The 13,743-nt window shown below is 41.8% G+C and overlaps 1 protein-coding gene across 1 annotated transcript in view; it reads left to right on the plus strand.

The window, feature by feature from the left end:
• Nucleotides 1–6,011, plus strand: part of INPP5D (inositol polyphosphate-5-phosphatase D) — a 57,529-nt gene extending 51,518 nt beyond the window's left edge. Inside the window, exons 25-29 of the mRNA XM_074833520.1 lie at nt 733–826; nt 1,059–1,166; nt 1,820–2,092; nt 3,653–4,229; nt 4,971–6,011. Coding sequence (XP_074689621.1) covers nt 733–826; nt 1,059–1,166; nt 1,820–2,092; nt 3,653–4,229; nt 4,971–4,973 — 1,055 coding nt within the window. The 3' untranslated portion in view covers nt 4,974–6,011. The remainder of the gene's footprint in view (nt 1–732; nt 827–1,058; nt 1,167–1,819; nt 2,093–3,652; nt 4,230–4,970) is intronic.
• Nucleotides 6,012–13,743: the final 7,732 nt, after the last annotated feature.

The raw sequence follows: 13,743 nt of genomic DNA on the forward strand, positions 1-13,743 counted from the left end.
CTGCAATGCTCGCTCTAGAAAATATCCATCTCAAAAGACTTCTGATAACTGTCAAGGAATTGAAAATTATCCTTGCAGTGCTTTTAGTCCCAAAGAGGCAAGAGCTTTTGATGCTGATTGCAAGATGTGAGTATCATTAGTTCTCAGGAGTATGCCTGTCCTCTTTCAGAAAGACACAGCAATTCCATTGTGGTTTTTCTTTTTCATCTTTCAAGTAAATTCGGCAGACTGAGAGAGCCCCCTGTCTGTCACTGATACTGATTTTATTGAATGGTGGTACCTTATTTCCACTTGCAGTGGCTATATGACAAGGTGCCAAAGCTCTCCCTTCTCCAGTCACCCTGGGGAACATCTGCAAAGAGCATGTGAGACTCTCAAGGAGCATTTCCCCAGCTAAAAGATCACGAATTTTCCTTATTTTCACCTTCCTACTGGTTGTTCTCTTTCAGAGTACAAAAGCAGCCTCACAACATTTATTGTCAATGGTAAAATGACTGTTTGGGGGATCATGACCTTTGTATTTCAAGATACACACTTTTTTCCTATGTCAGCAAAACACGATATATATCAGTGGGCAGTTGAAAACATAATAGCAACAACTGTTTAAAATTGTCTCACTGTCATTCTGATAGACAAAGAGAGACACCTTAATACAAGCAGTAACACAGAAAACTTAGGGGATCAGACTCTGAAGCTGCCAAAACACTCTTTTACACCTTTTCTTTCCTTCAGATTTTGTCAAGATTGAACGTGATGAAATCGCTGGGCAGAAACCAAAGAACACCAGCAACTTAGAGCCTAGCAAAGACTGGGATCAGACTAACAGGTAAAGGGCAAGTGGGTAAGTCACTTACAGAAAACTAGTTGGCTCAATAAATGCAAAGCTGGGCTTGCTGTGGGAGCAGTATTAATAGGCATGGTGAGCACTGGGAAGCTGCCTTTGTGGCTCTCTCAGCATTGGTCAGTGCTTCTGTGCCCAAAGCTTCAAAAGCTGAGAATGCATCAGTCAGGCTGGGTCCTTGCACCCCACTTAAAAAGGGCCCTTTTATTTCCAACAGAAAGTCAAAATCTACTCATCTGGTGGCCAGAGAGGCAGCAGCTATTGCTCGCTACTGGGGGAGTGCTTCCTCTTCTCCAGACAACCCGGGAAAGGAGGATATGTTACGGTAATCATGTTGCTTTACCTCTGCCAGCTTGGGGTGGGAAGCTATGCTCAAACTGCCTGTCTTCTCCTTTCCAAGAGTCATAGGATGCTTCTGGGTAAGGCTGTCCTTTCACTCCAGTTCCACAGGTGCATTTCTTCTCAGGCAGCTTCCTGCCTTCTGCCTGCCAGTCTATATGGGTACACCTCAAAAGGCCAGATGTCTCTCCTATTGTTCCAGCAGCATGTCCCTATGCTGTGCAATGCTGCCTGGTGCTGTGATCTGCCTCTTTCTTGGAGCTGTCCTGCTGCAGCTGCCAGCTGAAATGTTGGGCTCAGAAACCTGTAAAAGCCCCTCTGTGTGGCTGCAGAAGCTGAGTGCTCTCTGCAGCCTGGAAATGGAATCGTCTACCACAGCCAGAAGAACTATTTGGGGCTGGGGGAGGTGGCCTTGACCCAGCTGCTTCCTCTCCAGTGACCCAGGGGAAGGAGGTGCTAACAGGACTCCCACTTACTCTCTGATTCTGAAACAACAGTGGCAAAAAAAAAAAAAAAAAAAAAGTAGGTGGTATTGAATCTAAGCAGTCAGTGGGCACTAACTCCTTTGTAGCTGGCAGGGAGACAAAAAAATAAATGTATTTGTGCATGTGTCTTCCTAACAATATTTCTTCTCTTCAGCAGCTCTACTCCCACAGACATCAGCAACCCCAACTACCTGGGGATGGCTGCTTTCTCTCAGCAACCCTCTGCAAACAGCCAGCTTAAGCAGATACCTTCACCAGACCAGTCGCCTTCTCTCTGGAGCTATGAGCAGCAGCCCAAAGAGACTACCCCCATATTGGGACAGAGTCAGACATCCTCCACATCACCCTCCTTGTCGCCTCTATCTCCAAAAACATCCCTCCAGCCTACAGTAAACAGAAGCATTTGTAGTCGGAGTCAAGAGTACCTGTGAGTCTTTGAGTTTTGCACTGGGGCTAGTCCTCTCTCTCCTGTCATTCTGCACAGTCACTGTTTCATTATCTGTATGTAGGGTCCAAGGTGCAGCATATTGTTTCAGTCTTTTATCTGTAAAATTAGAAAAAAATAAGTGAAGGTCACATATGCAGACATCACATACTCAAAGAAAACCAGTGCAGTAGTTTCTCAGACTTCTGTGAAAGGAAAGCCACAAATATATAATTCTCTATCAAGAGAAGAGGACTACAGAGTTGACTGTAGTAACAAAGAAGAAAAGAGTGTGACACAGGTCTTTCCACTGGATGGGAAGGAGAGCTCCTTCAGATATCGTATGTGAAGTACTTTAACTGAATTTCTACCTACACTTGTATACAAACATCCAGCTTGCTATAGAAGTTATCATCCATGTGCTGCATCTATCACAAATCTTGATGCAGAATTTCCATCCAGCAATTGAAAATCTCCCATCCCTACCCAACTTAGTAAAGTGATGAGGCTACTTCACCCCAGTGCATGTACACAATCAGTGTCCTCATTCCAGACCTCTTTTTCATAGTGACAGCTGCTTTCTGAGTCTAGGTTAGAGTTCACTGGTAAATGTATGTGGCACTCTGTAAACCAGAACTTGCAGAAAAGAAGTCAGAGCTGCAAGCAGTGCCTCAATCTGTTATGTACCTGACAACACTTCATCATGCTCTCAGCTCTTTGCTCCTGCATGTACTGACTTCCAGAAAATAACCTGAAGCAAGGAACACAACTCATTTGAAGACACCCAAAGAACATGTGCTACTCAGACCTATTTCACTCTGTTCAGTGATATTGTTGCTGATTTTTTAAGTATTGTGGCAGTTCTCCAGATGAAAGCCTTGCCAAATCAGGTCGAGACACACAAAACCCACGAAACTTCCCTTGTCCCATTGTACAGCTGTGCTGTTATTCCAGTCTGAGCCTCAATTCAAAGGGCTCAGCTGTGAACACCCAGTGATTGTCTCACCCTAGAGTATATAGCTATTACTTACATATTATGCATTTGGGTGCATTAAGGAATTTTATCCCTTCCCTAGGAATACAGTGTGGCATTGGTAGCAAGAGGAGATTGACCTAGTTGTAAAATGCTATAGTGTGATGTTAACTGTCCAGACAGCCATTTCAATCCTCTCTGCCAGATCTGAGGATTCTTATTAATATTTAAATTCAGATTTGTGCATGTCGCACAGCCATCAAAGCACTTGGCACAGTTTGGCTCAGTAGCTTAACTCTGTTTAAAGAGAAGCCAAGTATCACTCTGACAAGACTGTAGTCCAGCAGGGAGTTTATACAGTACCATGCACATCTGCTCTCAGCTGTCATGTTAACAATGATTAAACAAAGTAAAAACAATACACAATTCTGTTCTCCTCCCTGCCTGAGTTTAATCGTTATCCTGTTACCCATTTGTACAGTCAGTTTAATTTTATCATGCTCATTTCCTATTCATTTTCTTTTTAAATCAGTCAGTGTCTCTGCCTGCTCCTTACAAGTCTCCTTTTTACACTGCTTTGATGACTGTAGGCCACCTGAACTGGGGAAAACCACAGCAGAGCCTTTGCTTCAGGAGGAGGGACAGCAAAAGCCGGAGATGTTTGAGAACCCACTGTATGGCTCTATGAGCTCTAAGGGCAAGGTGACATCAAAGAAAGAGCAGGACTACCCTAAGGCCTTGCGAAAAGAGCAGCCGCCACTGCCTGATCAGAGCTGTCATGTCACAAAGTCACAGGAGCTCGAGTGCAGCAAGAGCTCTGGCAAACAACCATCACCACCTTTCCTGGTCCCCACACAGCGGTTTCGGTCCTATACCTGCTCTGGCCAATCTGAAGAAAAGAATGTGGGTGAAAAGACTCAAGGCAAACCAAAGATGACTACACCGTTAGAGAACTCAGCACCGCTCAAAAAACTAGTCAAGCCATCGAGGTCTGAGGTCAGCCCAAGCATGCAGGGACAGCAGAACAAGCCACCCCTTCCCTCAAAGAGCCGGGCAGTGCTGGACATGCAGAACTCCAAGGGCCGAGACTATCGGGACAGTTCAGAGTTGCCGCACTCCGGGAAGCATCGGACAGAAGAGGGACCAGTTGGCAGGACTACTACACCGGTGTGTTACTTGTGGGAATAAGCCAGGGTGGAAGTTTTATTAGACTGGGGTGTCATAGCAGAAGACTACTAGAGTAGTACTGGCTTAATCACTGGGTCCTCGCTCTGTATTCCCTACCAAAGCCCAGAGCACTGTCCCACAAACCTACTGGCAGAACAGGGGATGCAGGGCAGTATATTAAAGCAATATTGCTGCAGAAAATGTCATGTTGTGAAACCACAGCCTTAGTTTTACATGAAGTTTTAATTTCTTCTGGGCTGTTTAAGCTTGATTGCCAGAAGAGGAATGCAAATAGTCATTTGCTTGCTTGCTATTGCTTGTTTGGTGCATATTGCATTGTTTCTGAGAATTGGCTGACAATTCCAAACTTGGCCTGACAGCACAAATCTACAGTATTGGTTAATAGATTTGCTTTGCTGTAATTAATAAAAATATGATTAAAAGTAGTTATCTATGGGAAGCACTTAGCAACTAACAGTAGTGTCTAAAACCAATACTGAACCCTCCACAGAAATAATCACGTGTCTACTTTTCTGGGCTGGTGGGGTTTTTTTGTTGTTTTTTTTTTTTTCCTTTTTCCCAGAGCATCACAAGCTGGATGAGGAGTAGGGGAGGTCTTAGTAAATGGGTCTGGGAGAAAAAGAGAGGCAACTAGAGCAAGCTGTAGGGGTTTTTTTCCTTCCCCATTAAAACTTTTAGAATTGACAATAGACAAGCTGATGTCTTCTCTTGTCTCTACAGTGAAAACAACACGGCAGATGGCACCTTAGGAGGAATCCTGATGGGAAGAAAGATGGAGATTACTGCTTTGTTCACACTGATGTCCTCTGGTCTGGTTCTAAAAAGACCAGGGATTTTTACCTTTGAGGGTGTATCCCTCTCTATGATTATGAAAATGTTCTAGCTGAGAAGTTTATCCTATGTTGCTCAGACCAAGAGGAGCCAGGATCACAATACCAAATGCAAGTTAGCCTTTTGTAGTGTCACTTTGGTACTTCTATTAAGAGGCAGGTGGTTAAGTACATGCATTAGTAAATATTTTGAAAAAGAGGAAGGTACGGTGTAAGGACTAGGAGATGGAAGGGGTGTATTTAAAGAACCCCCTTTCTACAAAAGCAAAATTTTAATTTTGTGTTACAGAATTCCTATTAAAGAGTGATATGTAAAAGAAAGCATTTTGAAAGCGGTACAGCTCCAGAAGCATGTCCTATCCATGGAGCAAGGAGTTAAGGGAGGGTGGGAAAAGAGATTGAATAGCAGATACTGATGAATGTCACACTGTCAAGGGAGCCAGCTTTGCCTCTAGTGAGCTCCCAGGCTGCATACATGCATTATTCATGCAGAGTGTGAGGGCTGGCCCTTGGCACTGTAGCTCTTTTTTTTTCTAGCAGGTAGTGCTTTTGTACCCCTAACAAACAAAGGGAGATATCAGAACTACATGTAGAAATGGGAGAATAGGCAGGGTCCATAGGCAGCCTAGGACTATAGCTGCCTGAAGGGACGGACAGCGGTCGTTCCAGCCCGTCTTACAGGAAGCACTCTGCTTTTGAAGGACACTGGCTGGCTGGTTTTGTAGCATTCTTAATACATTAATGCTGACCTTACTGTACACTTTTGTTCATTGACTGAGAATGAATAATGTTAACATACTTGTAATTTCTGTTATATTCCTTTTAAGTATTAATGCTGTGGTTACAATTAGGCTATGCCTGTTTGTGACTTAATTGTTGCTATTGTTTCCATGTTGATTACTTAAAAATAATAAAATAGTCACCTTTCTGATCATTTGTTACTGAAAATTCAGAACTGCCTGCCACCTGATTCAGCTTTAGTTGGGTGTTACACCAACCTGCTCACCGACAGTAGTCCCTGCCCAGAAGAAACACCAAAGGCACTGAGGAGTGCAGGGAAATGCCACAATGCCACTGTGATATTGCGGCTGAGGATGTATTTGTCTGTGTGCACAGACCCTTCGTGGATACACCCGGTTTAAAAATTCTAGCACCTGTTAGCAGGTACAGTTACTAATTGTATGAGTATAGAAAATGTACAGTAATTTTACTGAAGAATAAGAGGCCAAGCATAGGCTTGTGAGAATGCGTGGAAGAGGACAATCTGTAAGGTAGAAATCTTCTAAATAGGGAGGTTTTTCTGCCATGCAGGTTGGGGTTTCAAGGCATCATTGCTGAAACACCTGGCTCTCTAACCTACAAGTCAGCAAGACAGGTCATGAGCTGACATTCCTTTTGCTTTATTCAACAGAATCCTCTCTGTGTAATCCCCATAATTCAATAGCTGTGGTATTTCCCTGGCCTTGGGGAGCATTTCACTTTTCTGTTCCAGATTCCAGAAGAACTCGTAAGGCCACAGAGTAAAACCCTCCTGGTGCAGGTGAGCTTTCTGGCCAATGTGGAGAGTTAGATCAGTTCCTACTAATTCTACGGTGTGTTCATGTATGTTCAGAGATGGAAATGTGACAGGCTTTCTACAAACAGTTTTAACTTCTCAATAACGAGACAGGCTCAGATTTTCCGTGGTGCTAGTGTTTATCCACTGACTTCCTAAGCTGTAGAAAAGAAGGTATATTCCCCAAAGTTTTCAGAATAAAAGCTTGATATAAAGCAAGGATAGCTTCTTGCAAAAAGTATTCTCTTATTTGGGAATACTGCTTAAATTTGGCCCAGATATGCCAATGAGCAGAATTTGAGAACACTGGACTTAGTAAGGCATAATATAACATCCAGGTACTTGATTTGGCCTGTCCTTTAGAAAGGCATATTGCTGGGGGAGAAGAGAAGCTCTCTGCCAAGTTTCCAGAAGAAAAAAATACATTACTATTCCCATGCTAAAAATGCATTACTTACCCAGCTCAAGAGATGGCTATGAATTATCACTTGTGGCTCCAAAGAGAGTCTGAGTTAGTCTCTATGACAGGAATGGTGGCAAATGACACCACACTTTTTGCAAGTGGAAAATGTTCACGAGGAGGCTCTGTAAAGAGCTTTCTGAGGCCTCTACAGAAGAGAGTTCTCAGGTGAGCGGCTTAGACATAGAGTGGTAAGAGATGGGCTGGTGAAAAAAGTAGTGGGACACTGTGCAATACTTGTCTTTATAGTAAGACCAGCTGTGTCTTGAGATGGTAGAGTTGATAAGGCCAACTGTGGGAGCTTGTCAGATGTGAATATTAGAAAACTGAATTTAACAAATAAGTCTTATGATTATGTTTGTTTTGTTTCAGTTTTACCTTCTGTCACAAAGCCTTTAAGATGATCTCTACTGGTTTTACTGCCTGTGTCCTGAACCATATGAAACCAGGACTGAACACAAGCTGCTTCTTTCTCATATGTCCCTGGGCACATTTTTCTGCAGTCTCTGATATCGCCCAATTAAGTTAGTATAGGCAATATGAATAGAAGACATGAAGTGAAGGATATGGATTGTCCAAAAATTGACTGATCTCCCCCAGATGTAGTACCTATCCATAACCTTCTGGCGTCCTTTAAGTTCTTAAAATAGCTGCAGTCTTAGTGTACTTATTTCCATGGAGACCCAGCTGTCAAAAATGCTTTAAGTTCCCAGCTACAGGATGTAATGTTGTAGAACACAGTAACTTTTTAAAATGCTGTTTCCTGCCTGCATCTGATGCATCTAATGCAAGCTTACTTGTCCTCTCAATTGTAAAACTATCACAGGGCACTGCTAAAGCTTTTCGTAAAATGTTGTAGTGGGCTATATAATTCCTTCCTCATAAAGGTAGGGTCTTACAGAAAACAGCTCAAGGAGGAGGGAAAATAGAAGGAAAAAAAAGCAAATAAGGATGTGTTAGTCACTCCAAAAGAGCAAGGGGATAATTTTGATGTTGTTAGAAATGATGTTGCTTTGACCTCTAGTCTGCTGGGGCCAAGCACTTTTTCTATACAGCTTAAAACTAATCATTTAGTCACCATCTGTTTTTAAAATGGAAGTTTATCTGTAATCTTTACCACATTTTACTGTTGTCCTTGTGATAGCACAATTAAATTATCCCATATTGTGACTGAAGGGATATATTGTCCAAAAATTAATTGATCCCCCCTGCCCCCAACAAAGCTCCTAATTTTTATAACATTTTCAAGGCTCAGACATCTGCGATTGATTGAACTGTGGGTGTCAGGACTAGCTAACTGACCAAGGTGACCTAGGGCAATTCCCAGAGATCTCCTAACCAATGGCCCCAGATGGCAACAGATTGGTTGGAAATGCACAATATCCAAATACTTATTTTTTTATTTCCTTAATCTCTGCCTGAAAGAAACCCACACTTTCCCCTCTAGGACATTTGCTAAAGAGACTCCATCCCTACCCTTATTTGTTGTGTCCCTTGATGATAACATAAATCAGAGATGCAGCAGGTGGACTGTGCTTTAGGAAAGTTTAGGTGATGGTTGAAGGCTTCTTTTGATCTGCAGTAACATTTGACAGTCTGGTGCCATGACACATCAGCTGCAGCTGCGTGATGCTTTTTTGTTGAGGCTGAAGTATTTAATGAAGGAGTCAGTGACTCTCCCTATTTTCTGTGCACAGCTGAAGCAAGAGCCGAGTACAGCTGGAACTGTCTCTCACATAGCTGCTCACATCTGCCACCTAAGAGGTGCTGCAGTCACCAGTGCATTCCTGCAAGCACCTACGGAGGGGCTCATTGTGCAAGTGCTACAGGAGCCAAATAGTCATTTTAACGTGCCAAATTTCCCTTGTGTAGAAAAGGCGTTAGCTGTAGAGGTACAAGATGTTCCTTCTATATATATAAGCAAACATCAGGTTTATATTCACATGAATATGAAAAAGATCTCCTTTCTAATTCCACAATGTACGCATGATGTTGTTACAAATGTGGCTCTTAATAAGAAGTATTTTAGGATTGCATTTGTGTTAAAACTTCGGAAGTCTCAAAAATTCTTTCAGAGTTGAATCCCAGGTTGCCAAGAAGAGAGATTTCTTTTTACCTACTGTAATTTGCTATATTTTTTCTGATGCATAATGAGATAATGCTTTATCTCATTATGCATCACCAAATTTCCCTGAACTTATGTTCTCAGTTCATTACCATTATCCTGTTTTATTATTTACAGATCATCTTTGGGGGTTGGACCAGACGATCTCCTACTCAGCCTCAACTATTCTCTGCTTCTGTGATTATATTTAAATGAAACCATTCTGTGCCAGGGATGGTAATCTGCTACACATTACAATTATTATTAACACTTGATTGCATTTTTTTCCAAGGTCTGGACTAGATTACATACAGAATAAATTAATCTCTGATAGCATAAAGCATTAGATTTTATCACAACTAATAGAGATAAAGATGGCACACAACAGGCTAGTAAATGTTGGGCTCAGGAAGGAACGAATGAATGGGAATGGATGAAGGAGACAGGGTCCAGCAACAAGCAAGAAGTTTGCAGAAAAGCAAGTAGAAACTTTGTGGAATGAGAGAATCCAGCAGAAGGGAGGTGGGTAAAAGCCATTTCCAATAGAAACAGGTTGACACAGAGAAGGGGAGAAGGAAAGACAGCAAAGAAATTGGAAAAGAAACAAGAGATCTTTGCAATAAAAAGAATGAAAAGTTAGCACTGAAATTATGTCTGCTCCGTACTTTATAGCAATTTGCATCTTCACAATTATAGCTTGTAAGCAGAAAGAAAACGACCAGATGAGGGAAATGCTCCCTCTTTTGAAATGTAAACTCGAAGATCCAAAACAAAGCCTAATTTGAAAATGGAACTTTGAATTTAACTTAGCCCTTGGGAAGGACCCTGGTGATCAGCATTTTCCCAGAAAATGAACATTTGAGGTTTTAAGTTAGAAAGCAGTAAAAGAAGTAACTGAATCTGAGCACCAAGCTTCAGTCTGACCTTGCAGTGGGTCTAAAGGGAAATGTCGCATCAGAAACACTTCCACTCACCTTTGAGCAAGAATCTGTTTCATCACTTGTGTATCAATCACAACATGGCTTTCTCAGCACAGAATCTCTGAAAAATTAGGCTGGAATGGACTCTGAAGAGACTCATGCAATCCATTCACCATACCAGCAAAAGGTAAACTACAGCATTCTTCTCAGAGGGATGTTTTTAACTGGCCTTATATACCTCCAGCATAGGAGTTTCTCATCTTCCTCAAGCAGTCTGTTTCAGAGCTTCACTACCCTTACCAGCCCTTCCTCATCTTTAGTGGGCATTTTTTTGGTGGACTTTAAGCACTTTTAGTCTAGTCCTGTCCCCCATGAAAAGGTTATTGTCTTAATTTTCTGATGCACCATATTTACATACTGTTCTCATGCTTCCCATCAGCCTTCTTGTCTTCAGAGTAAACAATCCTGACTGCCCAAATCTTTCCTCATTCTTCTATATAGTTTGGTCATTCCTGCCAGGCTACTTCAACACTCTCGGTTTTTCTTGAAGTGTGCTGGCTAAAGCTGGACGTGTCTCCAGTAGAAGCCTTGCTCTTGCCAACTAGAGGCGAAGGCTCATTTCATGTCTCTTGCTGACAACAGCCCTGTTTATCTCTGAGATGAGGTTTGCCTTTTTTGTGATAGTATGCTGATGCTGACTTGTGTTCAGCTGGTGAACCAATACAAACCCTAGGTCCTTTCCTACAGATCTGCATTTGCATGCTCAGTTCCTCCTGCTTGAGGTAGTACCTTGCATTTATCACTGCTGAACAGCATCCTGTTTGTCAAGAGAATTTTGAACTGGAAATCTGCTCTCTGACATACTTGCAGTCTTCAGCCTGCAGCATCTGCATGGGAAACTGCAGCTGCTGCAGGTGTTAGCTTGCCATCAGAAACAGAAATGGATTCAGAAGCATGACAGAGATCTCACAAAATGAGCAGCACCTTCCAGGAGTGCCGAAGTTACACAACGGGCCAGCACAAAGACTCTTAGTGAAATCCTTTTTAAACATGGACTGTAGCATATAGCTTTTGTCTTTAGTGGTGCTTTCTGACTGACTTAATGCAGTGTTGGACTACATTTAGATATTGCTTCTTCTCCATCTCCCTGTTCATTTGTAAATCACTAAATACAAACTGTTGTAATCTGGGGGTAAGATTCTACCTCTAGAAGGACACTATGCCCCACATGGTGGAGGGCTTAACCTCACCGCTAGATGCACAGACTGCACCAGCTTGTGTACTAGGAAAGCTGGTGAAGATGTGGCATGGCCCCACATATAGTCACACCTGGGTGCAGAAGGAAGTTGTCCCAGTGTTTTTTCTTTTTATCCAAGAGTCTGTGACCAGTACAGTGCACATTTGACTGTTCTGCCTGGCTCCACTATGAACCTCTCCAACAGACAATGTCAGGGCCGTCACCTGGTTAAGAACTGGCCCTCATGGCAGGTAGATCAATAAAATATTTTGATATTAGCCTTTTCTGTGTCTCTAGGCAATCTTGCATGCTTGGTGCAAATATCTCCTCCTTTGCAGTTGCTAATATCTGAAATCACCTCCCTGTGTTTCCCTCTACTTGTATCTGCTGAAGAGGGTTTTTCCTCCTTTGCCTTTTCTTCCCTGGATGCACAATGACCCAACCCACAATAAGCTTTCTGTGGGAAGCAAAGTTTCAACCTCTATGGATGTAGAATACAACATATTCTCACTAGAGGTATAGATTTTACTTTTTCACTGCGGTATGAGGTTTCTGAAAATCATTAGATTTGTTAGTTGTCTTAAATTTTTATTCCTGAATTAGACTGTTGAATGAATTGGCAGATTTTAATGACGGTGGTAGCAGAAAGGCGCGTCAAGTGGAGAAAGAAGACACTTTCTCAATGAGTTTTTTTATCTCATGTTCTTGTGACGCTTGTTGATATAAAAGGAGAGCAAGATGACAGATGATGACATGGAGCAGGCATGTGTTATTGGAAAGACTGCCAGAAGCTCAAGATGAGTTTAAGAAGAAAAAGAAACTTTGTGTTGGAGTGGAAAAAGTATTGCTAGCAGGTATTGTAAAAAAAAAAATCAGGATGTCCTGCCCACTATGGAAATCCTAGATTACAGAAAATAGTGTGGTTTGTCTAAGATTCAAACATATATGGATGACAATTACTTTAAATCCTTCCCTTGGAACAGTCTAGCAGTTATTGTAAACAGTAAAGCATATACAGTGTTTCCAGTAATTTATCTAATGCTTGAGGACACACTTCTTTTTTTTCCATGCCATTTCTGCTCACACTGATAGTTTTTCCTGCCACGCTGAAAGAAATAGTGGACAATTATTTTCTCTCCCAGTTTTAGTGAGAAAAGCCTACTCTCAAAAATAAGCTGAACGATTTTTGTTGGAGAGGCTGAAGGAAAGCAGGTGGTTGGCAATCCAAAGGTAGCGAGGGACTTTGGGGCTGATTATACATTAAGGCCAACATAAAATCCTCAGGAGAGAAATAACTGAGTCTGATCCCTGTATTTCTGTATTTTTGTCTTCTCCCTTTTTCTCATGCTTCATGTTTGGTTTCCTCTTTCTCTGCAGAGGATTAAGATGTAGAGCAAAAGATTTGAAAGGATGAATTTCTCTCAGCACTGCCCTTCAGCAGTTCAGTAACTATATCCGTAGAATTAGGACTTAAGCTGACAGTTACAAGCAATTTTACATTTTTAAACATCTAATTTGATTTTATGATGTATAAGCAGAAAAAAGTAGGCTGTGTGCTTACACTTGGCCAAATTAGTTTTGTAGAGAACATGCATAACCTTGTCTTTTGTGTACTTGTAAGACAGAGCTGTGCATGAACTATTATTAACTCAGCCAGCAGCGCTCTCTCCTCCAGTGTAATAATCTAGTGAATCATCTATTTTATTCTGTTACAATTTAATAATTGCATCTTCATTCATTTATTTAAAAGAAAAACAAAACAATTCAGGTTGTCCAAGACAAAAAGCTTTATGAGTCCTGCCCAGTTTCAAATTAAATTACAAAAATATGGTTACCTCACACATTACTTAAGAAGTTAAGCAAAGCAAAGCACTGAAGCAAGCCGTTATGGATTTTCACATTTCCCAGAGAATGAGTTTCTTTGTGATGCTGGACAGGATGTGCTAGTGCAGTGAAGGCTGCCCTTGTAGTTTATGCTGTGTTCCAAATAATTTTTCAAAGTAATCCTATCTAAAAACCCCAAAACTGCACTTCATTTCACCACCACCCTCCTTGAACAGCTGTGTAACTCAGTAAAGCTTCATAACTGATGCTCTGTATGCTCTGCTGGAACTGGAGGTTCTCCTGGGTGGAGATTTAGGGAAAAGAGTACAAAAAAGCACCCAACAAATAGTACTGCAGGTCTCTATTTTGGGTGATGCGGTACATCATCCTTCTGCTAGCTATATAGCTTTTAGTAACCATTTAATGTTCATTCACAGCAATAATCTTCCTTTAAAAATAAAAGGCAAAGGCATGAACATTAGACTCATAGGTTGGTAAGCCAGCACATGCCCTTGGTGCCACACGTGCACCAGTCATTTACTTCACCAAAGCCCCATCAAAGT

The sequence above is a fragment of the Strix aluco genome, chromosome 9, assembly GCF_031877795.1.
Source record: "Strix aluco isolate bStrAlu1 chromosome 9, bStrAlu1.hap1, whole genome shotgun sequence".
NCBI classification, from domain to species: domain Eukaryota; kingdom Metazoa; phylum Chordata; class Aves; order Strigiformes; family Strigidae; genus Strix; species Strix aluco.